The sequence below is a fragment of the Nomascus leucogenys genome, chromosome 15 (assembly GCF_006542625.1).
Source record: "Nomascus leucogenys isolate Asia chromosome 15, Asia_NLE_v1, whole genome shotgun sequence".
In the NCBI taxonomy this organism is placed as follows: Eukaryota; Metazoa; Chordata; class Mammalia; order Primates; family Hylobatidae; genus Nomascus; species Nomascus leucogenys.
Window position 1 is genome coordinate 62,883,013 of NC_044395.1, and position 26,404 is coordinate 62,909,416.

Genomic DNA, 26,404 nt, shown 5'->3' on the forward strand with positions numbered 1-26,404 from the left:
CTCATAGCTCACTGCAGCCTCGAACTCCTGGGTACAAGACAGTCTCCTGCCTCGGCCCACGCCCCACCCCCTGACCCCAAGTAGCTGGGACTACAGGCATGTGCTACCATGCCCAGCTAATATTTTTTATTTTTTGTAGAGCTGGAGTCTTGCTATGTTGCCCAAGCTGGTCTGGAGCTCCTTCCAACTCAGCCTCTCAGGGTGCCAGGATTATAGGTGTGAGCCACCACGCCTAGCCTGGACTACAAATTTAAAACAGAAAAAAAAATACACACACACACACACACACACACACACCCCACATACACACATATATATATAAAACAAGGTAACAGTAAGGATTTTTAAAAATAATCTCGGAGATCTTTCTAAGCATGCAACAAAATCTAGAAATCAAATATTAATAAACTTAGCTATATAAAAAGTTAAAACTTCTGTTCAACACAAAATAAATAAATAAATAAAGTTAAGGAATAGAAGACAAGAAAAAGTACAAAGCATACATAACAGAGAAACGCTAATTTCCTTAACATACAATAACTATATTAAAACTTCTTTCTAAGCTCCTCTGGGAACAGCAGATGATTTGAGGGGACAAATTCTCCACTGCAGGACTGGGAAGATTTGGTGGTAGCTGATCTCTTGTTGGTCTAAGGAGCCATAGATATTTCTTGATCCTGGACTGATTCTCAGTTTGTCCCCTTATTCTCTCCTTTTGGCTCCTAGAATATGCGCGATCCCCACTACTCATCTTTCTTTGAGAAATTCTCTCCTGATAAAGCCACTGGCAGTAAGGGGATAAAATACATTCTCAGAGGGCTCTCATCTCTTCTTGTTCCTCAACAGGCAATAATCCTTTTGAGGTTTTCTTTTTTTCTTTTGAAAAAAAAAATCCTTTCTCCTTCCCTTTTGAAGTTTTCTAACTGTGACTATATACAGAAAGAGGCAGGCAGCAAAAATAGCCAGCAAAGAGGAAGAGCATAGAGTTCCATAAAGTTTTTTTTTTTTGAGATAGAGTCTCATTCTGTAACCCAGGACGGAGTGCAGTGGTGCGATCTCAGCTCACTGCAACTTCCGCCTCCCAGGTTCAAGCGATTCTCCTGCCCCAGCCTCCTGAGTAGCTGGGATTACAGGCACGTGCCACCACGCCCGGCTAATTTTTCTATTTTCCGTAGAGTTGGGGTTTCACCATGTTGGTCAGGCTGGTATCGAACTGACCTCATGATCCGCCCACCTCGGCCACCCAAAGTACTGGCATTGCAGGCATGAGCCACCGCGCCTGGCCATAAAGTTTTACAAAACATCTAACTTGATTTATTTGTGCTGATCTGAAAACAGCTTCCAACAAATATCGTTAAGTGAACAACAACAAAAACCAAAACCAAAAGTGTAGAACAGTATGTAGGTATGCTACTACTGGGTTAAAAAAATAGGGTCTTGGCCAGGTGCAGTGGCTCACGCCTGTAGTCCCAGCACTTTGGGAGGCCGAGGCAGGCAGATCACGAGGTCAGGAGTTCAAAACCACCCTGACCAGCATGGTGAAACCTCATCTCTACTAAAAATACAAAAATTAGCTGGGCATGGTGGTGCACGCCTGTAATCCCAGTTACTCAGGAGGCTGAGGCAGGAGAATCACTTGAACCCAGGAGGCGGAGGCTGCAGTGAGCCGAGATCATGCCACTGCACTCCAGCCTGGGTGTCAGGTCCAGATTCCGTCTCAAAAAAAAAAGGGGGGGGGTCTTTATATACATATACATTGTGGTAGACCCAGATAGCCATAGTGGTAGCATGTGTCTGTAGTCCCAGCTACTCAGGAGGCTGAGGCAGGAGGATTGCTTGAGACCAGGAGTTTGAGGCTGTAGTGCAAACAGCTGCTGCACTTCAGCCTGTGCAACATAAGGAGATCCTGTCTCTAAATTTAAAAAAAAAGGAAAAGAAAAGATAGGGTAGAGATAAAAAACTGAAATCAGATCAGGTCTAGCTAGATTTTTGTATTCTAGAAATCAAGTGTTATAACCTAGTGGTTATGGACACAGGCTGTTCAGTCAGATAGACCTGAGTTTAAACAGAAGTCCCACCTGTTTCTTTCTGGTTACTTTCACCAATTTTTTTTGAGCTACTGTTTCTTCTTTATTTATAAATGAGGATAATAAAGAGGGTTAAAGGATAACATGTGTATGTGTGTGTATCTATACGTATGTGTATATGGCATCAAGATATGGGCAGCAAGTCCTTCCTTGAAGAGGGATCTTCAAGCTGCTGTGGTCCTGCCCTCATTTCTTCAGGGTCACCACTCTGTGGAGTACTAAACACAAGATGGTGTGAAGAAGTCTAAGTCAGCAGTCCCCAACCTTTTTGGCACTAGGGACCAATTTTATGGAAGACAATTTTTCCACAGATGTGAGGAGTGGGGAAGTGGTTTTGGGATGATTCAAGCATATTACATTTATTGTGTATGTTATTTATATTATTATTACATTGTAATATATAATGAAATAATTGTACAACTCACCATAATGTAGAATCAGTGGGAGCCCTGAGCTTGTTTTCCTGCAACTAGACAGTCCCATCTGGGGGTGATGGAAGACAGTGACAGATCATCAGGCATTAGATTCTCATAAGGAGTAGTGCTCAACCTGGATCCCTCATATGTGCAGTTCACAAAAGAGTTCATGCTCCTATGAGACTCTAATGCCACAGCTGATCTGAGAGGAGACAGAGCTCAGGTGATAACTTGAGTGATGGGGAGTGGCTGGGAGGGGCTGTAAATACAGATGAAGCTTCCCTGGCTCACCTGCCCCTCATTTCCTGCTGTGTGGCCTGGTTCCTAACAGGTCACAGACCACTTACTGGTCCATGGCCTGGGGTTTGGGGATTCCTGATCTAAGTGACATCAAGTGAAAGTTTTCTTAGGCCTCTCTTTTCTAAAATGGGCTTCCAAGTAGGTTTGCTCTGTGTGAGGCCTATCAGAGACAGTCCTGGCTTCAGAGAACTTCCCCACATTTACAATCCACGCTATTTCATCAAGACAACCCAGAAATATCATGGATCCCTTCCACGATATGCATTAGTCCACATTTACAATTACATGCCAATAACTGTATAGACATTGAGACAGTTACAAAGACAAATAAAATATGCTACTTACCCTTGAGATACTCGAGGTATACTATGAAAGGAAGATGGGAAAGCAGATAATCACCTCACAGTGTACTAAGTACTTTAATGGACACGTGAGCAATGTCATAGGTGCTCAGAGGAAGAAAAAACTAACTCTGCCTTTGGGGTGGGGGGTGCAGGGTGCAGGGGAATAGGTTCAGATGAGGAAACAGCTGCATTCTTGAAAGCAGAGTAAGAGTTTACCATGTAAGGAATAGGGAGGTATTTTTGGCCAGAGGTTCCCAAAGAGCACAGAATATAACCAAGGTATCTTCCTGACTGCCGCCCCAGTTTCATCTCTCTGAATCTAAGACCTTTGACCTTTTGCGACTTTGGGCTCTAGACTCTCCAACCTGAGGACCCACCCATGGAGCTGATATCCAAATCTCTTTGATGGGTATACAGTGATCCTCAGGCCAGGACCTTGAAAATGAATCTCATCGAAGAAGATTTTATTATGACTCAAAATAAGACCTCCTAAAAAGCACTGAACTCTCCAAAGTATGATCATCCATTCAACAAATACTTATTATTACCTATCAGGGTAGGCAGCAACAATTATACCGCACAACCATATGAATGGCACACACCAGAGCTGTGCAGTGTACAACCAACCCAATATCCATGGCAGGCTTGATAGGTACCATGCATTGCCCTAGAAGCTGGGGCTATAACAGTGAACAAAGACTAAGTCCCTGCAATACACAACTTGCCAGCTAGGAAGACAGACAGTAATATCAATGCAAGGTGATAAGGGCTGTCTATGATAAGCACGGTACACGGGAGGGGCACTTCAGATGAACTTGAGTGCCAGGAAAGGATTCTTAGAGTGAGTGGCTTTTAAGTAAAACTTGAAAGATAAGTAGGAGTTAGGAGAAAACACGGTATAGGCAGAGAAAGAGCCAGAGAGAATTTTAAAGTAGAGCAAGAGGATCAGGGTGGCAAGAGATGAGCTTAGAGAAACAGGCAAGGCTTAGGAAGGGCTTAATTATTGAGTACTAATGACATCCCAGGCACTGTGCAAAGGGTTGGGGACAAAGCCAACAAAACTCTGCTTATGGAGATTATAGTCTAGTGGGAGGTGAGAATCATTAGACTAATAGTCACAAAGTAAATATAAGATTACAAATTGTGGCCAAGTGTGGTAGTTCATGCCTGTAATCTCTGCACTTTGGGAGGCTGAGGCAGGAGGATCACTTGAGGCCAGGAGTTTAAGACCAGCTGGGCAACATAGAAGAGACCCTGTCTCTACAAAAAGGAAAAAAAAATTAGCTGGGCATGGTGGCATGTGCCTATAGCCCTAGCTACTCAGGAGGCTGTGGTGGGAGGATTGCTTGAGCCCAGTTCAAGGCTGCAGTGAACTATTATCATGCTGCTGTACTCCAGTGTGGGCAACAGAGCAAGACCCTCTCTCCTAAAAAAAGTAATTACAAATTCTGATAAGTGATGAAAACAAAAAGCACAGGGAGGGCTATGGTGATACAACAGATAGACCTATTTTTAGAATAGAATATCAGGGAAGGCCTCTGTGAAAAAATGAGATTTTAACTGAAACCAGAATTCAGAAGAAAATTATAATAGTGGTTACCCCAGGTGGGATAGTGGGGGGGAAGTAGCTAGAAAGGCAAGAGAGTTACTTATATTCCTTTGCACCTTTTAAAATCTTTCCTTGTATATATATATATTATCCACTCAAAAATAAATAAATAAAATGAGATATTGGAAAGGCAAATAGAAGTGTACTGGATGAAAAAAACGGAGGATGGGTGTTCCAGGCAGAGAAAACAGCATGTGTAAAGGCCCTAATGTAGCACACAGCTTGGGACATTCAAGGAACAGAAAAGCTGTCAGTGTGACTGAAGCAAAGTGAGAGGGACAGAATGCACCTAAGAGATGAGAGTGGGCTGGGCAAGTGGCTCACACCTGAAATCCCAGCATTTTGGGAGGCTGGGGCGGATGATCACTTGAGGTCATGAGTTTGAGACCAGCCTGGCCAACATGGTGAAACCCTGTCTCTACTAAAAATACAAAAATTAGCCGGGTGTGATGGTACATGCCTGTAGTCCCTGCTACTCAGAAAGGTGAGGCAGGAGAATCACTTGAACCCGGGAGGCGGAGTTTGCTGTCAGCAGAGATTGAGCCACTGTACTTCAGCCTGGGCAACAGAGTGAGACTCTGTCTCAAAAAAGAAAGAGACCAGAGTAGTGGTTGGAATCAAACGTGCTGGGCCTTGTTAAAGGTTTGTATTTCATCCTGAACAGCCATAAGCAGGGAAAGTATATGTCTGATATATATTTTTAAAAGATCATTTTGATTATTATGTGAAGGAAGTAAGGAGATTAGATTGGTAGCCTCTGCTAAGTTGTTGACCGGCACCTATACCCTCCAACATCCCTCTCCTCTATTCCATCCTTGAGAGCTGACAGATTAATCCTTTTAAAATAAAAATCTAATCATGTTATTCTCTTTCATTAATCCAATCATTTATTTATTGCACACACACAATTGTTTGTTTCCTGGTTTTGGGACAGGATCTCACTCTGTTGCCCAGGCTGGGGGGCAGTGGCATGATCTCGGTCACTGCAACCTTGACCTCCCTAGGCTCAGGTGATCCTCCCATCTCAATCTCCCGAGTAGCTGGGACTACAGGGCGTGCCACCATGCCAGTTTAATTTGTCCCAGGTGCGTGCCACCACACCAGGTTAATTTTTGGATTTCTTGTAGATATGTGGTTTCACCATGTTGCCCAGGCTGGACAATTGTTTTAAAATATAGGTATATACTATTTGTCAGGCATTATACCAGGCACTGTAAAGACAACAATGAATGAGACAGAAGGTAAAACTTTGATGGTTTTCTGTTGCCCAAAGTTTGAAATTCTTAGGTAAGCACTTAAGGATCTTGATTTTATAAACTAGATCTAACTGCTTCATCTCATTCTCCCATTCCTCTAGATTTTTAAAACCCTGCTCCCCAGCCACAGAGCTACACTTGCCATTCTTGCTGCAGTTTTCATGCCTCTGTGCCCTCCTCGGCTGTTTACCCTGCTGGGACTACAACTCTTGGACAGTGAAATTCTACACAGCCTCCAGAGCCAGCTCAAATGTTACCATCTCTGTGAAACTCTTCTGCTGCCCTAAATATACAAAGATCATCAAGAGTTTAATTCATAGTGATAGCTCTATCATGCCTCCATTATATAATAAAACGTTTTATGTAAATAAAAAAGAAAACTCATGTCAATCACCATCTTTAAGTAGTACATAGAAACTCAATCATCTATCTGAAATTTCAAAAAGCAGAACCAAAAAGGATCTTTGCGATGATAACACATCGTAGGTCAAAGTACTGCAAATGTTTGCCTCTGCCTCTTATCTACTGGAATTCCTTGGCAAGGAGGCATTTTTAAATTCAGTTTGGAGCAATTCCTGTAATTAGAGCAGCTGCTTAATTAAGAAGCTGGTTCAAACCACTGTTAAATGAACCATTCTCCCCCTTAAATGAAAGGTTTTGGTCAAATTACCAGTGGTTAAACCGCTTAATTAGCCAGTTGTTTTAATTATAAAATTTACAAGTTTGAAAGCCTCTGATTTCCAATAAGTTCAACTGAATTCTTTTCCCCTGCGTTGTGTCAATAAGTGGGTTTCCTGCTGTCACATTAACATTGCAGGCTCCTGAGAGAAAAGGCAACTCTTTACTAAAGAAAGACACAAAACCCCAGGGTTTCAAATGGAGGCTTTAAAAATCTTTCAATTATCACAATTATACGATGTAATCACGGAATGACATTTCCCACAGCATTCCCCTTTCCTTTACATATTCCAGAGACAACTGTCCTTCAATGTTCTTGTTTATTAAACTGAGAACTAAACCCATCAATCCAGGATGGGGATAAACAACTTTGTTTTAATTATTTCTCATTCAGAAATAGGATAAGCATTTTTAGCAGGGCTATGCAGGTAGGGAAAGAAAAAAATTGGGGTAGCCCCCAGCCAAGAAGCTAATTACAGGTTATTCTCTCCACTCAACAGACTGTAAGGCCCTCCAGGGCAGAAACAATGCCACCACCTGGCAAACAGTATGTGCTCAGTAAGTGTATATTTAAAAACAAAACAAAAATGGTTCTTAAGATATTTTACCAAAACAATCTGCAATGATTTGTCCCTGCCAGCTGCCCACATTTTTCAAAATTTCTTTTCAAATTTCTTTCAGTTGTTCTAATTACACTGAACTACTTGAATCTGAATATACCATGTTTCTCTGCTTCTGCCTTTTTATTCATGCTTTAATGAGAGCACTCTGTTCCCTTCATCTTGTCTCTTTAGATCTAGTTTTATATATTTACTTCTATCTGTCTATTATTTTTAAATCAATAAGAAAAAGATGGTCACCACAATCAAGCCCCTCCTTGGATAGAGCAGCTGGAATGGTCTCCAGAGCCCACACACGGAGTGGATGGGTGAAGACAGAAATGGGGCACTTTCCCTACTCTTCCTTTCTGAACATCATTGTAATTCAATTTTGAAATTTCTGACTTTAAAGATATCTCAGGCTGGGTGCAGTGACTGACACCTGTAATCCCAACACTTTGGATGGCTGAGATGGGAAGATTACTTGAGGCCAGGAAATCAAGACCAGCCTAGGCAATGTAGCAAGACCCTGTCTTCACAAAAAATTTAAAAAATAAAAAATTAGCTAGGCATGGTAGCGCATACCTGTAATCCTAGCTACTTAAGAGGCTGAGGCAGGAGGATTGCTTGAACCCTGGAGTTCAAGGCTGCAGGGAGCTATGATCATGCCATTGTACTGAAGCCTGGGCCACAAGCAAGATCCTCTCTCTCTCAAAAACAAAAACAACAACAACAACAAAAATATATATCTGAAAGAACCTATAAAAAATACCAACAAAACTGTGTGCTTTCAAGTGGAAATTATCTTGGTGAGCCAACATTAGTGAGTTATTCTGGGCCTTGGAACCTTCTAGGGACTAGTATTCTCCAGTCACAGTTGAAACATGGGCAAAGGAAAGAATAAATAAATAGCAAGTAAATGTACAAAAATATGTTCAACCAACTAGTAATCAAAGACATGAAAATTCCAAACACAAGGGAAAGCAGGTTTTAACCTACAATATTAGCAAATATTAAAAATAATACTCGATGTTGATGAGCATGTAAAAAGGGATTCTCAAATAGAGAAGTATAAAATGGTGCAATCTTTCTGGACAGCAATTTAGTAATACACATCAACAGCTTTAAAAATGTGTATTTCCTTTGACCCAATAGTTCTACTTTCAGAAATGTACCCTAAGTAATCAGACAATGGCACAAATATTGCCCAAGAATGTTCATCACAGTGTTGTTTCCATTGCAAAATCTTGGTAACAACTTTAATTTCTCCAAATACAAAAATGTTGAAAAAATTATGCTACTATCCCCACGTATCTTTTCAAAATGATTCCTATTGGATCTTTTCCAACAGCAATTTAACATGCCCTATTTGATGCCAACTTCAAAAACAAAATAAACAGGCTGGGCATGGTGGCTCGCGCCTGTAATCCCAGCACTTTGGGAGGCCCAAGCGGGTGAACCACCTGAGGTCATGAGTTAGAGACCAGCCTGGCCAACATGGTGAAACCCCATCTCTATTAAAAAAAAATACAAAAACAATTAGCCAGGCATGGTAGTGCATACCTGTAATCCCAGCTGCTTGGGAGGCTGAGGCAGGAGAATCACTTGAACCTGGGAGCCAAAGGTTGCGGTGAGCTGAGATGGCACCACTGCACTCCAGCGTGGGCGACAGAGTGAGCCTCCGTCTCAAAAAAATAAATAAATAAACAAAATAAACAAAAAATTACCTCCGAATTAGGTAGCTACCAGATACTAAAATATACCATCGGCTGGGCACGGTGGCTCATGCCTGTAATCCCAACAATTTAGGAGACCAAGGCGGGCGGATCACCTAAGGTCGGGAGTTCGAGACTAGCTTGGCCAACATGGAGAAACCCCATCTCTACTAAAAACACAAAATTAGCCGGGCATGGTGGCGCATGCCTGTAATCCCAGCTACTCTGGAGGCTGAGGCAGGAGAATCGCTTGAACCAGGAGGTAGAGGTTGCAGTGGGCCAAGATCATGCATGCCATTGCACTCTAGCCTGGGCAACAAGAGCAAAACTCCATCTCAAAAATAAAAAACTAAAATATACTAAAAAACTATAGTAACCAAAAAGCTTTAAAACAGTTTCATACTGGCATCAAATACATATACAGATCAATGAAACAAGATGAAGCTTAAAAAGTAGTTCCAAGCCAGGCCCAGTGGCTCGTGCCTGTGAACCCAAAACTTTGAGAGGCCAAGGCAGAAGGATTGCTTAAGCTCAGGACTTCAAGACCAGCCTGGGCAACGTAGGGAGACCCTGTCTCTATAAAAAAATAAAAAATAAACGTCAGGCATGGTGGCACAGGCCTGTAGTCCCAGCTACTGAGGAGTCTGAGGTGGGAGGATGGCTTGAGCTTGGGAGGTTGAGGCTGCAGTAAGCTGTGATGGTGCCACTACACTCCAGCCTGGGTGACAGAGTGAGTGGTCCCAGCACTTTGGGAGGCCGAGGCAGGAGGCCTAGTCTCTATTTTTAAAACTTTTTAAGTAAAAAAAAAAAAAAAAAAAAAAATAGTCCTAGACTTAGGCTGGGTATTGTGGCTCACACATGTAATCTCAGCACTTTGGGAGGCCAAGGTGGAAGGATCCCTTGAACCTAGGAGCTCAAGACTGTGGTGAGCTGTGATGACATCAAAGTCTGGGCAGCAAAGAGAGATCCTGAGAGATCCTGACTCTAAATAAAAAATTCAAAAATCCCAGATCTACACAGGAACTTAGAATATGATAAAGGTTACATTCTCAAACCTCCAGGAAAAACACGGATTTTTTTTTTTTTTGAGATGGAGTTTCGCTCTTGTTGCCCAGGCTGGAGTGCAATGGCGCAGTCTCGGCTCACTGCAACCTCCGCCTCCCAGGTTCAAGCAATTCTCCTGCCTCAGCCTCCTGATTAGCTGGAATTACAGGAGCACCACCACGCCCGGCTGATTTTTCTATTTTTAGTAGAGATGGGGTTTCACCATGTTGGTCAGGCTGGTCGTGAACTCCTGACCTCAGGTGATCCACCTACCTCGAACTTCCAAAGTGCTGGGATTACAAACATGAGCCACCACGCCCAGCCAAAAACATGGATATTTTAATAAATGTTGAAACAACAGACTTCATTCATTCATTAAGGGGGAGAACCTGTATCCATGCTCCACTTATAATTCCAGATGGAACACTTTTTTATTTTATTTATTTATTTATTTATTTATTTTTGAGACCAAGTCTTGCCCTGTCATCCTGGCTAACATGCAGTGGCAAGACATCTCGGCTCACTGCAACCTCCGCCTCCCAGGTTCAAGGGATTCTCCTTCAGCTGCCCGAGTAGCTGGGATTACGGGCGTGTGACCACCACACCCGGCTAATTTTTGTATTTTTAGTAGAGACAGGGTTTCACCATGTTGACCAGGCTGGTCTGGAACTCCTGACCTCAAGTGATCCATCCGCCTCGGCCTCCCAAAATGCCGAGATTAGAAGCATGAGCCACAGCACCCAGCCTCATTTTTTTTTTTCTTGAGACAGTCTCGCTCTTGTCGCCTAGGCTTGAGTGCAATGGCACAATCTCGGCTCACTGCAACCTCTGCCTCCCGGGTTCAAGCAATTCTCCTGCCTCAGCCTCCTGAGTAGCTGGGATTACAGGCATGCATCATCATGCCTGGCTAATTTTTGTATTTTTAGTAGAGACGGGGTTTCACCATATTGGCCAGGCTGGTCTTGAACTCCTGACCTAAGGTGATCCACTGGCCTCAGCCTCCCAAAGTGCTGGGATTACAGGAGTGAGCCACCGTGCCCGGCCTCACTCTTTTTTTTTCTTTTTGAGACATGATCTCCTGCTGTCTTCCAGGCTAGAGCACAGTGGCACAATCATAGCTCACTGCAACTTCAATCTGACTCATGCAATCCTCCCACCTCAGTCTTCGTCTTCTGAGTAGCTGGGACCACAGGCACTCGCTATCCTACCAGGCTAATTATTTTTTTTTTTTGTAGAGACGGAGTCTCCCTATGTTGTCCAGGCTGGTCTTGAACTCCTGGGCTCAGGTGATCTTCCCCTCAGCCTCCCAAATTGCTGAGGTTATAGGCATAAGCCACTACACCTGGTCTGGACCACATATTGAAAAGAAAAAATATTTATCAGAAGGTAACATGAAGGATTTTTTTTTTGAGACGGAGTCTCACTCTGTCGCCCAGGCTGGAGTGCAGTGGCGAGATCTCAGCTCACTGCAAGCTCCCCCTCCCGGGTTCACGCCATTCTCCTGCCTCAGCCTCCGGAATAGCTGGGACTACGGGCACCCGCCGCCACGCCCAGCTAATTTTTTGTATTTTTAGTAGAGACAGGGTTTCACCGTGTTAGCCAGGATGGTCTGGATCTCCTGACCTTGTGATCCGCCCGCCTCAGCCTCCCAAAGTGCTGGGATTACAGGCATGAGCCACCGTGCCCGGCCATGGATTTTTAAAAATAATCTTAGGGTAGAAAAGATCTTTTTAAGCATGAAACAAAATCTAGAAATCAAAGATTAATAAATATAACTATATAAAAATCTAAAGCTTCTGTTTAATGGAAAAAACACAAACATAAAGTCAAGGGATAAATGACTAGAAAAAGTACAAGCATGTGTAACAGAGAAATGCTAATTTCCTTAATACATAAGAACTATATTAAAAGTTCTTACAAATCAAAAATGAAAAAGTAAACAATCCAATAGAAAAATTGACAAAAAAACATAAATGGGCCAGGCACGGTGGCTCAGGAGGTCAGGAGTTAGAGACCAGCCTGGCCAACATGGCGAAACCCTGTCTCTACTAAAAATACAAAAAAATTAGCCAGGCATGGTGGCACATTCGTGTAGTCCCAACTACTCAGGAGGCCGAGGCAGGAGAACCACTTGAACCTAGGAGGCAGAGGTTGCAGTGAGCCAAGATCATGCCACTGCACTCTAGCCTGGGTGACAGAGTGAGACTCTGTCTCAAAAATAAATAAATAAATAAATAGGCAATTCATTAGGAAACAAATACAAATGGCAAGTAACCATATGAAAAGACGACAAATTCAAGACACACAAATTGAAATGAGACATAATTTTCACTAACAAAAAAAAATTATTTTTTTAGGCCAGGTGCAGTGGCTCACACCTGTAATCTTAGCTCTATGGGAGACCGAGGTGGGTGGATCACCTGAGGTCAGGAATTAGAGACCAGTCTGGCCAACATGGTGAAACTCTGTCTCTACTAATAAATACAAAAATTAGCCAGGCATGGTGGCGTACACCTGTAGTCCCATCTACTTGGGAGGCTAAGGCAGGGGAATCTCTTGAACCCAGGAGATGGAGGTTGCAGTGAGCCAAGATCATGCCACTGTACTCTGGCCTGGGTGACAGAACGTGACTCAGTCTCAAAAAAAATTAAAAATAAATAAATATATATATATATTTAAACATGGGATCTTGCTCTGTCGCCCAGGCTAGAGTATGGCATCTATTCACGGCAAAATCAAAGTGCGGTACAGCCTCAAACTCCTGGGCTCAAAGGACTGTTCTGGGACTTCAGCTTTCCATGTAGCTGGGACTACAAGTCCATGCCAGTGCTTCCAGCTAACAACAAATGTTTTATAAAACCCAGTTTGGGCCGGAAAATAGAAATGTAAATTAATACAACTTCTCTAGTGGATAGTCTGGCAATACTTATCAAAATCTCCAATTCATAATGCATTGACTCAGCGATTTCAATTCCAGGAATTTATCTTACAAATGTACAGGAACAAGTTTACAAAGACATACGAAAATGGCTGGTGTACCATTTTTTGAAACAGCAAGAAACTAAAAACAACCTAAATGTCCAGCATTAAGATACAGTCATACACACACATAATATAAATCTTCATATATACATAAAATCTTCCTGAAAGATACATAAGAAATTGCTACCAGTAGATATCATGAGGGAGTTAAGATTGGGAAAGAGGGCCGGGCGCGGTGGCTCACACCTGTAATCCCAGCACTTTGGGAGGCCCAGGCAGTTGGATCACGAGGTCAGGAGATCTAGACCATCCTGGCTAACATGGTGAAACCCCATCTCTACCAAAAAATACAAAAAATGAGTGGGGCGTGGTGGCAGGTGCCTGTAGTCCCAGTTACTTGGGAGGCTGAGGCAGGAGAATGGTGTGAACCCGGGTGGTGGAGCTTGCAGTGAGCCGAGATCTCACCATTGCACTCATCTGGGCAACAGAGCGAGACTCTGTCTCAAAAAAAAAAGACTGGGAAAGGGGAATAAAATTTCACTTTTCATCATATACCCTTTTGTACAGTTTAAGTTTATTCTACCCATATGCATCCATTTCAAATTTTTAACAGGTGATAATTTTAATACTATTAGGTTGGTGCAAAAGTAAGTGCAGTTTTGCCATTATTTTTACATTTGCACCAACCTAATAATTTGTTTAAAAGACTTTCCTCAGAATATATACCAATTCAAAATAAACTTTGCCTATGGTTGAGAAGGGTAAGGGATAAGACCAAGGCTAGAGAATAATGACGACTTGAACATAGATCTTTTTATTTTAATACAAAAAAGACAATGAAAGTCTGACAAAATGTTAATAGTTGCCAATTCTGGGTTTATTTGACATATTATTCTTTTACTCTTCTATATTTTTTATATATCTCAAAATAAAAAGTATAATTAAGAGATAAACAATTTTTAAAAAAACCTTTCCTTCACCTACATCTCTCTTCAGTTCCTGCCAATATTTTATGGACCCATTCAGTCTCAAACTTTTTTAAAGCATTGTCTACAGTCGTTTTTTTTCTAACTCTTGGACTTTCATTCACTTGTCACTTCATGGTTAATTTCCACAACCCATCTACCCCACCTACCTAGACTACCCTCTCTAAGGTCACCAGTGACCTCTAGATTGCTAAAATCCAAGGATACTATCATGTTCATGTTTTTCCTGATCTCTCAGTAGCACAGTTGAAACTGTAACATGGTTGGCCACTCTTTCCTTCTTGAAACACTCTCCTTTTGCCTGCCATGATACTATACTATCCAGGTTTTCTCCACTTTGGTCTCTCTCAGCTTCATTAGCCTTTCTCCCTCTACCCAGATTTTTGAGGTTGAAATTCCTCAGGGTATGATCCCTGGGTCTCTTCTCCACCTTTTCTCCTTTAGTGATCACATTCATTCCCATGGCTTCAATTAAAATTGACAAAATAATGACTTTCATATTTATAGTTTCAACTCAGACCTAAATTTTTAGCTCAAGATCAGTGTATCCAATGGGCTGCTTAATATATCCTTTGCAGGCACTCCACACTATTACAAAAACCACAGAAAAACAAACACTGCATGTTCTCACTCATAAGTGGGAGTTGAACAATGAGAACACATGGACACAGGGAGGGGAACATCACATACCAGGGCCTGTCGGGGGGGTGGGGGGCTAGTGGAGAGATAACATTAGGAGAAATATCTAATGTAGGTGATGGGTTGATGGGTGCAGTAAACCACCAGGGCATGTGTATACCTATGTAACAAAACTGCACGTTCTGCACATGTAACCCAGAACTTATAATTAAAAAAAGAAAGAAAATATCCTTCTTTCTTTTTTTTTTTTTTGAGTCAGAGTTTCGCTCTTGTTGCCCAGGCTGGAGTGCAATGGCACGATCTCGGCTCACTGCAACCTCTGCCTCCCGAGTTCAAGCGATTCTCCTGCCTCAGCCTCCCGAGTAGCTGCGATTACAGGCATGCTCCACCACGCCCAGCTAATTTTGTATTTTTAGTAGAGACGGAGTTTCTCCACGTTGGTCAGGCTGGTCTTGAACTCCTGACCTAAGGTGATCCACCCATCTCGGCCTCCCAAAGTTCTGAGATTACAGGCATGAGCCACTGTGCCTGCCCGAAAATATCCTTATTTCTAAAAACCCAAGCTAAAGTATTCAAGGGTAAAGTATCATGATGTCTGATTTTTAAAAAGCTAACATGACAAAATGTTAACAAAGGTGAATCTAAATGGTGGGTAAAGAAATGTTCATTGTGTTATTCCTGGGGAAAAAATAAGCTTCTAAAACTACTAAATAGCAAGGACTATATCCTCTTAATTTTGTATCGCCAGCATCTAACACACAGTCTAGTAAGATACATGTTTGTCAAGAGATGTATAAATAAAAAGAAGCCAATTATTTTGAGATGTTAGGCTTTGGGCCCAGTAGAAATGGTGCCGCCATCTTCTAAAATAATTAACATATGTAAAGCCTCTTCCACACTTCCTTGCACACAGTAGGCATTGAGTAAAAAATGTTAGTTCCCTTCCTTACTTCCATTCCTTTATCTCTGATACTTGTTAGACACATGACAAACGTCATTAAAATCCAACAACTCCATTGAAATTTCTCACATAATAGACAAAGCAAAAATGGCAAGTAATTGGGTTGAAACAGAGATGGAAATCCATTGAGTTAATCAGACTGAATGGACATTCATTTTGGATTAAACAGTGTGAGAAAAGCCCTAGCCTGATGATGGACATACAAGGCAGTTCTGGAATAGCAGCAGTATTAATAAGAATAATTACAGCTGCTACTTTTTGAGCATTTTATCCTTTTTTTTTTTTCTTTGAGATGGAGTCTCGCTCTGTCGCCCAGGCTGGAGTGCAGTGGTGCAATCTCGGCTCACTGCAACCTCCGTCTCCAGGGTTCAAACAATTCTCCTGCCTCAGCCTCCTGAGTAGCTGGGACTACAGGTGTGTGCCACCATGCCTGGCTAATTTTTTGTATTTTTAGTAGAGATGGGGTTTCACTGTGTTAGCCAGGATGGTCTTGATCTGACCTCATGATCCGCCCTCCTCGCCCTCCCAAAGTGCTGGGATTACAGGCGTGAGCCACCGCACCCAGCCAAGCACTTTATATCTTTTGTCTCACTGAATCTTCAGTTGGCACACTACAGTTTGTATTATAATTATCCTCTTTTTTTTTAATTTTTTTAATTTAAGAGAGAGGATCTTGCTCTGTCACTCAGGCTGCAGTGCAGTGGCATGTTCATAGCTCACTGTAACCTGGGCTCAAGCGATCCTCCTGCCTTAGCCTCTGGAGTAGGTAGGATCACAAGCCTGTGCCACCACACCCAGTTAATTTTTTAAAAAATTTTTTGTAGAGACAGGGTCTCACCATGCTGCACAGCCTTCTCATTTTTTTTTTTTTTTTTTTTGAGATGAAGTCTCGCTCTTGTCCCCCAGGCTGGAGTACAATGGTGTAATCTCGGCTCACTGCAACCTCCGCCTCCCGAGTTCAAGCAATTCTCCTGCTTCAGCCTCCCGAGTAGCTGGGATTACAGGCGACTGCCACCACGCCCAGCTAATTTTTTGTATTTTTAGTAGAGATGGGGTTTCACCATGTTGGCCAGGCTGGTCTCGAACTCCTGACCTCAGGTGATCCGCCCGCCTCGGCCTCCCAAAGTGCTGGGATTACAGGTGTGAGCCACCACACCCGGCCTCACAGCCTGCTCATTTTTTAAGGTGAGGAAACCAAGCTACAGAAAAATAGCCAAAGATCAAATAAATATGTAGTACAGTTGGAATCCAAACTTACTGTAGAGCTCTTGCTCTTAACCACTGCTTTATGTTCTCACCCATGATTCTATTCCATGCTCACATGGAGGGGTAGGGTTTGGTTCAGGCCACTGTTCTCAAAGATATGGTAGGCTTCCTTCTAGGCAAAATTATTATAGAGTGCTAAAGGGTCACTTAAAACAGGCCAACTACATCAGGTAAAAACTGCTTACCTACAGAATAGATGGGCTTCTCTCCTGAAGTTCTAAACCTAAAAGGAGGGAGAAAGTATGTTCAATACAATTAGAAACCCATATTTTATTTGCATAGTTTGCAAAATTTATATTCTATCACTAAAGATGCATCAATGCTGTTTCCTTACTCCTTCTTTCCTTTCTTCCTTCCACAAACTTTAATAAGCACCTGATGTGTGCCAAAGTGCCACATCCTGAGAACGCAAATATAAGTAAGATGTCTCTATCCATGGTCTAGTTGGGACAGGTGCTGGTAAACGAATGTGAGCCACAATATAGTATTGATCCGGAACAGAAACGTACAAAATTAAACAGCACACAAAGGAAAGTATGGTCACTTCTACTAGGGAGGTGAAACTATTTTGAGGTGAGTTTTAAAAAACGAAGTGGCTGGGCGCAGCGGCTCACGCCTGTAATCCCAGCACTTTGGGAGGCCGAGGCGGGCAGATGACTTGAGGTCAAGGGTTCAAGACTAGCCTGCCCAATATGGCGAAACCCTATTTCTACTAAAAATACAAAAAATTACCCAGGTTTGGTGGTGGGCACCTGTAATCCCAGCTAATCGGGAGGCTGAGGCAGGAGAATCACCTGAACTCGGGAGGCAGAGGTTGCAGTAAGCCAAGATTGTGCCACTGCACTCCAGCCTGGGCGACAAGAGCGAAACTCCATCTCAAAAAAAAAAAAAAAAAAAAAAAAAAAGATAATAATACTACAATCTCATGGGACTGCAAATGTATCTTAAACTCTGAGTCAGTTTCCTCTTTTGTAAAATGATATTTATATTTGTCTTGTAGTGTTTTTTGTGAAGATTAGAGATAACGAAAAATAGCTAGTATGGTGCCATAGGAGGTGCTTATCAAATAGTAGTCGACTGATTAAGATGGGATAATAGATTAAGATGGAAGGGGATACTATCACATTTGGGATTAAGAAAAAAAATAAGAAGATGAAAGGGAAACAAAGGGAGAAAGCCCTCAATAAATGTTAAGGACTCAAGAAATCATCCGGGATCATGAGTGCCGCGTAGTTCAGGAAGATATATGATACATTATTTTGTATCCTATGGCTGTCACACAAAAGACATTTGGTGCATACTTGCTGCTGAACAGAGAAATAAACCACCAAATGTATTTCATCAGACTTAGAGAAAAACAATGGGGAGCCTGGGCATGGTGGCTCATGCCTGTAATACCAGCATTTTGGGAGGCTGAGGAGCATGGATGACTTGAGGTCAGGAGTTTGAAACCAGCCAGGTCAACATGGTGAAACCCCATCTCTACTAAAAATAGAAAAATTAGCCAGACATGGTGGTGGGCGCCTGTAACCCCAGCTACTCAGGAGGCTGAGGCAGGAGGATTGCTTGAACCTGGGAGGTAGAGGTTGCAGTGAACTGAGATAGTGCCACTGCACTCCAGCCTGGGCGAAAGAGATTCTGTCTCAAAAAAATAAAGAAAAAAGAAAAACAATGGAGAGGTTGCATTCTATACACAGAACAGTTTTAAAAAAAGACAACTTGGATTTGAATCCTAATTCCAACCCAAATTAGCTCCATCATATTAAAACAACAGATTAAACTCTCTGGACCCCAGTCATTTATATAAAATTGAGATAATATCATCTGTTTTACCAGGTCACTAAGAAGGTCAATTCATTCATTTAACAAATATTTATTAAATGCCTACTATGTGTCAGATACCATTCTAGGCCTAGGAATAGGGCAGTAAACAAAACTAAAAGTCCGTATCCCCATGATGCTTATTTTTAAGGGGCAAGGAAAGACAGTTAAACATTTTTATATATACAAAATGAGTCAGATGGTGACATCTGCTATAAAGAAAAATAAAGCAAAGTATAAGGGAAGAGAGATTGATGGAGGGGTGTATATTTTACATACAGTAGTCAGGGAAGGCCTCTTGGATGGGATGACTTTTGAACAGAAACTTGAATAAAGTACAGGACAAGCCATATGGATATCTGAGGAAAGAATACGCACAGATCCTGGGGTGGGAAGGTGCTTAGATTATCAAGGAATAGGAAACCACAGTGCAGCTAATGCTGAGTAAGTAGTATAAAATGAGGATACAGATTATGGAAGGTCCTATAGGCCATGGTAAAGATTGCAGGTTTTATTTTGAGTAAGATGGGATACCACTGGAGAATTTGGAGCAAAGGAGTGATGTGAGCTAACTTGGCTTTAAAAGAATCATTCTTACGTTCATAATGTTAGGTCTCTTTAAAAAAAAAAATCACTCTGCTTTACTGTGAAGAATAGAAGACAAAGGTAAACTAGGGAGACCAGTTGGGAGGCAAAGTGATGGTAGTAAAGGCAATGAGAAGATAAGGAGCTGGCCCCTAGTGGTTTAGCAAAACAGAAAGCATGAGGCAAAAACTGGAGAAAGAAATGGTTCTAGGTCTGGCACAGTGGCTCATGCCTGTAATCCCTGCACTTTGGGCAGATCACTTGAGCCCAGGAGTTCAAGACCAGCCTGGGCAACATGGCAAAACCCTGTCTCTACAAAAAATACAAAAACTAATGGGGCATGCTAGTACATGCCTGTAGTCCCAGCTACTTGGGAGGCTGAGGTGGAAGAATCACTTGAGCCTGGGAGGTCAAGGCTACAGTGAGCTGTGATCATGCCACTGCACTCCAGCCTGGGCAACAGAGGTAGACTCTGTCTCAATTAAAAAAAAAAAAAGGTTCTGTTTATATTTCAAAAGTAAAGCCAACAAGTTTTGCTGAAGAATTAACAGCATCTGGCTGGACGACGCGGGGGCCCACACCTGTAATCCCAGCAATTTGGGAGGCCGAGGCAGGCAGATCACCTGAGATCTGGGGTTCAAGACCAGCCTGGCCAACGTGGTGAAACCCCATCTCTACAAAAATACAAAAATTAGCTGGGCATGATGGCAGGTGCATGTAATCCCAGCTACTTGGGAGGCTGAGGCGGGAGAATCATTTGAACCTGGGAGGTAGAGGTTGCAGTGAGCCAAGATCACACCACTGCACTCCAGCCTAGGTGACAGAGTGAAACTCCATCTCAAAAAGAAAAAAAAAAAAAAAAAGAATTAACAGCATCAAAGATTAACTGCAAGTATTTTGGCCTCAGCAACTAAATGAATGGAGATGCTATTAACTGAGAATAGGGAAGGAGCAAGGTGGCAGGCGAGATGCATGATGTGCTTATAGACATGCAAGTAAATATGATGAAAAAATGCTGTGTGAACTATGAAGCCAAAGGCAAATGTTACCTATATTTAATTATTGTTGTTAATATCCTTACCTTAAGAGAGAAAAGCCTTGCTTAAAAATGGCATTGTTCCTCAGGCACAGCACCTACAGCAAAACAGCCACGTTAGGACAATCTTAAGCATTTATAGACCTCCAAGTATGTCTTCTCAGAGAGGCAAGAAACCCACAGTACACAAACCAAAAAAGGACAAAAAGGCTCTTATCTAGCAAAGAAGCTACCCTACAATTAAAACCAAGCATGCAAACAAACCAAGGTCATCATTCTCATTCCACCCACTACAGTAAATGCTCAAAAAACAGAAGTCCCCCCGCACACTGCTTTCTCACTGTTTACCATTTCCAACTTAATCTATTTTTTTCTAATATCAATCAATCATTACTATGCATCTGCCATGCACAGCATCATGAGAGGGGCTTTATTAAATCTTCTTTAATTCTGAAAACACTGCAAGACAATTTCACAAGTAAAGCAACTGAGACCCAGAGAGGTTATATTCCAAAAAATTATACCTAATAAGCTGCTAAGAGGACTGACTTAATGGCCAGGTGCGGTGGCTCATGCCTGTAATCCCAGCACTTTGGGAGGCTGAGGTGGGCGGATCACGAGGTCAGGAGTTCAAGACCAGCCTGACCAACATGGTGTTGTCTCTACTAAAATTACAAAAATTAGCCAGGCGTGGTGGCACATGCCTGTAATCCCAGCTACTCAGGAGTCTGAGGCAGAAGAATCACTTGAACCCAGGAGACGGAGGTTGCAGTGAGCAAAGATTGCGCCACTGCACTCCAGCCTGGGCCACAGAATGAGATTCCGTCTCAAAAAAAAAGAGGACTGACTTACTACAAAAGCTATGCCTCTATTACAGTACACTGTCTCTCTCAATAACAGTGATAGGCTGGGTGCGGTGGCTCACGCCTATAATCCCAGCACTTTGGGAGGCCAAGTTGGGTGGATCACGAGGTGAGGAGTTCGAGACCAGCGTGGCCAAGATTGTGAAACCACGTCTCTACTAAAAATACAAAAATTAACCAGGCATGGTGGCGGGCATCTGTAATCCCAGCTACTCAGGAGGCTGAGGCAGGAGAATCCCTTGAACCCAGGAGGCGGAGGTTGCAGTGAGCCAAGATCTCGCCACTGCACTCTAGCCTGGGCAACAGAGCAAGACTCTTGTCTCAAAAAAAAAAATTAAAAAATAAAAATATAATTAAAAAATGACAGTGATAATAATACTTCACAATGGAGGTAAGAACAAAAAAACAAATATAATGATAGCAACTGCAGCCTCGATCTCCTGGACTCAAGCAATTCCCTTGCCTCAGTCTTCCAAACAAACGTCTGTTCTTTTGTTTGTTTGTTTGTTTTACGGGAAAGAAACAAAAAAAAGTCTGTTCTTAAGGTCCTATAACATAAAAAGAAACTCCTGCCCACTATGGATAACAATTTTAATTCTTTCAACATGGATGTATGAAAAGTCTAGTATGCAAAAACAAGGAAAATCTGAGAAACTATCAGTCAAGAGGAGCCTACAGAAAAGACGACGACTAAATAAAATATAATATCCTGAATGGGATCCGCAACAGAAAAATGACACTAGAGAAAAAGTAAGGAAATCTGAATAAAGTATGGACTTTAGCTAATATAATATACCAATATTGGCTCATTAATTATAAAAAAAAAATCACACTAGGCCGGGTGCGGGGGCTCACACCTGTAATCCCAATATTTTAGGAGGCTGAGGCAGGCAGATCACTTGAGGCCAGGAGTTCAAGACCAGCCTGGCCAACATGGTGAAACCCCGTCTCTCCTAAAAATACAAAAATTAGCCAGGAGTGGTGGTGCGTGCCTGTAATCCCAGCTACTTGGGAGGAGGCTGAGGCAGGAGAATCGCTTGAACCCAGGAGGCAGAGGTTGCAGTGAGCAGAGATCATACCCTGCACTCCAGTCTGGGCAACAGAGCAAGACTCTGTCTCAAAAAATAAATAAATAAATCACACTAATGTAAAGATAATAGTAATAGGGGAACTTGGGATATACGGGAACTCTGTGTACTGTCTTTGCAAGTTTTCTGTAAATCTAAAACTATTCTAAAATAAAGCTTATTTTTAAAAAAGTCTATTATAAGCCAGGTGTAGTGGCTAACGCCTACAATCCAAGCATTTTGGGAGGCCAAAGTAGGAAGATCACTTGAGCCTAGGATTTTGAGACCAGCCTGGCCAACATAGGAAGACCCTTTCTCTACAAAACAAAAAATTAGCCAGGCATGGTGGTACACACCTATGATCCCAGCTACTCAGGAGGCTGAGGTAGGAGGATCACTTGGACCCAGATGGCTGAGGCCACAATGAGCCGTGACTGTGCCACTGCACTCCGGCCTGGGGTGACAGAATGAGACCCTGTCTCAAGTTAAAAAAAAAAAAAGAAAAGCTTATATGCCAACTGCTATGCTGAATGTTAAAGAGAATATAAAAACAAAATGTAACTACAGGGATGAATCTTGAAAACATTATACTAAATAAAAGAAACCAGTCACAAAGGACCAAATATCATATGATTCTATTTCTGTGAAATATCCAGAATAGCCAAATCTATGGAGAAAGGAAGTCAATTAGTGGCTGCCTGGGGCTGGAAGGTCTGGGGAGCTGTGGATGACTGCTAAGGGGTATGGAGTTTTTTTTTTGGGATGATGTTCTCAAACTGATTGTAGTAATGGTTGTACAATTCTGTGAATATAATAAAAGCTACTGAATTCCACACTTTAAATAGGTGAATTGTAGGTTATGTGAACTGTATTTCAATAAAATTATCAAAAAAATGTATGCACAATCTCTGTCCTTCAGGCATTTGGATGGCTGGAGACATAGACATACATTTGTATTAAACAGCCAAGCAATACTGCAGGCATTGTATGAAGTCAAAATAGGTGGTATGAACAACAAGCACACCTGGCAGGAAATCCAGGGGGAGATGGCTAGGAGAAATCTTTAGCTTTTGCAGAGTTATAGACGTTGCTGAGGATCTGCTTAGTCATGAACCCTCTTCCTAGACAAATGCATATAAGCAAGGATATACAAAGAGTTTGCCTATTACTTCAGGAGATTCACCAAAACTCTTATCATCACCCAAGAACCCCTATGCTAAACCAAGAGGTCCTCAGAGCAAGGGTCATGTCACTTTCCTCCCAGGCACATTGTAGACAATCAAGGTTTGTTCTGATGAATAAATGATCAGAAAGAAGTGAATAAATGATAATCATTGCTACCACATATTAAGCACCGACATCTACTTTCTTGAGCACGTATCATGAGTCTAAATCATAATACCTTTACAAGATAAGCATTATTATCCCCACTTTACAGTTGAGGAAACAGATTAAGTAACCTACCCAAAGTCACACAACTACTATCGAAGCTAGCATAGGGTCTTGGGTTTCTCTGACACCAAAATCCATAATTTCCCCACTATTCTACACCTTTTCTCACATAAATGAAGGTGTTAGTGCTTAGGAAATTAGGAAGGGGAAAGATAAAACTTAGGAAAAGTCTCCCAGAGGATGTAAGACCATGAAGATTGGGAAGGATGTGAATAGACAGAAGGGCAAAATGTGCAGATGATCCCAAAAGCACAATTGAATCAGGTACTAAAAGACTTTGTAAAGTATGTGTGCAATATACTTAACCTAATATTGGTCAGCATAAAAGACAGAGTAGGAAACTGGGGCCCCAGGAGAGGTCAGGCCAGCTCCCCCAACTACTAGCCATGTACCTTGAAGTTAGATCAGATGACTCTAAAGTCCCTCCAGGGCCGCGATCTATTAACCATGACAAACAGAATAGAAATGAGAGTGAACAGAATATATTTTTAAATGGATCACTTCATATAGAAGAGGGACTGGATGGGAAAAAAAGATCAAAATGAGACAGCTTTCTCATTTTAATTGTTCAGATTTCTTAGTCTCTACAATAACTAAGGTTTTAATTATCTAAAAGCCAGGCTTAAGAGTTGACAACTTTCAGCCGGGCACGGTGGCTCACGCCTGTAATCCCAGCACTTTGGGAGGCCGAGGCGGGTGGATCACCTGAGGTCTGGAGTTTGAGACCAGCCTGACCAACATGGAGAAACCCCGTCTCTACTAAAAATACAAAATTAGCCGGGCGTGGCGGCACATGCCTGTAATCCCAGCTACTCCGGAGGCTGAGGCAGGAGAATGGCTTGAACCCGGGAGGCAGAAGTTGCTGTGAGCCGAGATCACGCCATTGCACTCCAGCCTGGGCAACAAGAGCGAAACACGGTCTCAAAAAAAAAAAAAAAAAAAAAGAGTTGACAAGTTTCTGGAAGACATTCAAATTGTGGTATGAACTCTCCCTGTCAGCTCTGGGAAATGTGCTTCCTCTCCCCTGCAATGCTTGGCGTTATTTATCTGGACAAAAGTAATCTATTTTAGGACTGTATCTACAATTACCCTCTCCTCCCCATCAGCAAATGAAGAACAGCTCTGGCCCTGCAAGTGGAAGAGGAGGATGGTGATGCCAGCGAATGAATGAATGAGGACACAGATGCTGCAGTGGGTAACAAAAATATTCCCATGAGCCAGGAACCAAGCAAGAACTGCACAACTGCCAAAAAACTGAAGTCACAGGGCAAAATCTATAGCATGTAAGTAGCTTACGACATCAGAGTCTGGGGTGGGTGGTGAGAGCAGTGGGTCAGGGGTCTTTGATGCAAGCAACTGAGAGCTGTTTCATGAAAGTAAGAGAATATATCTGTGTATTAATAAACATTATTTAAAATAGCATTGTTACTACCATTTATTGAGTACTTCCCATTTGCTAGGCACTTTACACATACTATTTGTTTTTTTTAATTTTTTTTTTTTTGAGAGACCGGATCTCACTATATTGCCCATGCTGTCTCAAACTCCTGGCCTCAAGCAATCTTCCTGTCTTGGCCTCCCAAAGTGCTGGGATTACAGGAGTGAGCCACCAGGCCTGGCCCATATTATTTTTGTTTGTTTGTTTTTGTTTTTGTTTTTTGAGACGGAGTCTCGCTCTGTCGCCCAGGCTGGAGTGCAGTGGCGCAATCTCAGCTCACTGCAAGCTCCGCCTCCCGAGTTCACGCCATTCTCCTGCCTCAGCCTCTCCGAGTAGCTGGGACTACAGGCGCCCGCCACCACGCCCGGCTAATTTTTTGTATTTTTAGTAGAAACGGGGTTTCACCGTGGTCTCGATCTCCTGACCTCGTGATCCGCCCGCCTCGGCCTCCCAAAGTGCTGGGATTACAAGCGTGAGCCACCGCGCCCGGCCATGCCTGGCCCATATTATTTCAATTAATTGTTACAGCAACCCTCTCTGATGGGGCATTATTGAGATAACTGGCTCTATTTTACACAGGAAAAAAAAGAAGTTTATGTAAATTGCCCAAAGTTATAGGTTTGGTAAGAGAAATTCAAACCCAGGTCTGCCCGAATCCAAAGTCCATCCTTTCTATTCTTCCACACTACCTCTCAAAAAACTGATACCAATTTATACTAACAAAGTTCATAACTAATGATAATAGCCATGAAGTTCATAGCTAATGATAACAGCCATTCAATAATCCTACAATTTACTGAGCACCTGCTATATGCCAAACACCATCTCCTTTAACCCTCACAACCATTCTGTGAGGCATAGTTCTTTGTATTTTCTTTTATACAGATTTAGGGAGTACAAGTGCCATTTTGTTAAATGGATACATTGCTTATTGGTGAAATCTGGGTTTTTAGTGTAACCATTACTCAAATGATGAACATTGTACCCATTAAGTAATTTCTCATCTCTCATCCCCCTCCTATCTTCCCACCCTTCCAAGTCTCCAATGTCTATGATTCCACTCCTGTGAAGTAGATATTTCTACCACATTTTATAGTGAGGAAATCAAAGCTCAGAAAAGCGAATTAACATGCCTAATGCACACAACTAATAAGTCATGATCTAGCTGACCCCACAATCAGAGCTCTCTCCACTACTATATACTATATCCTATACTCCTGTTGCAAAGCAAGTCGGCTATTACATGACAGCTCTTATTTT

General features: G+C 42.2%; 1 protein-coding gene across 3 annotated transcripts in view; it reads right to left on the minus strand.

Annotated features, from left to right (window-relative positions):
• Positions 1–26,404, minus strand: part of MRPL48 (mitochondrial ribosomal protein L48) — a 74,308-nt gene that overhangs the window by 35,723 nt on the left and 12,181 nt on the right. For 2 of the 3 annotated variants that reach the window (XM_003254731.3, XM_030829329.1), the window contains exons 2-3: positions 20,370–20,422; positions 17,068–17,105 (exon numbers count right to left, since the gene is read on the minus strand). In XM_003254731.3, coding sequence (XP_003254779.2) covers positions 17,068–17,105; positions 20,370–20,422 — 91 coding nt within the window. Of the gene's footprint in view, positions 1–2,512; positions 2,571–17,067; positions 17,106–20,369; positions 20,423–26,404 lie in introns of all 3 variants that reach the window. The other variant, XM_030829328.1, reaches the window with a different exon arrangement.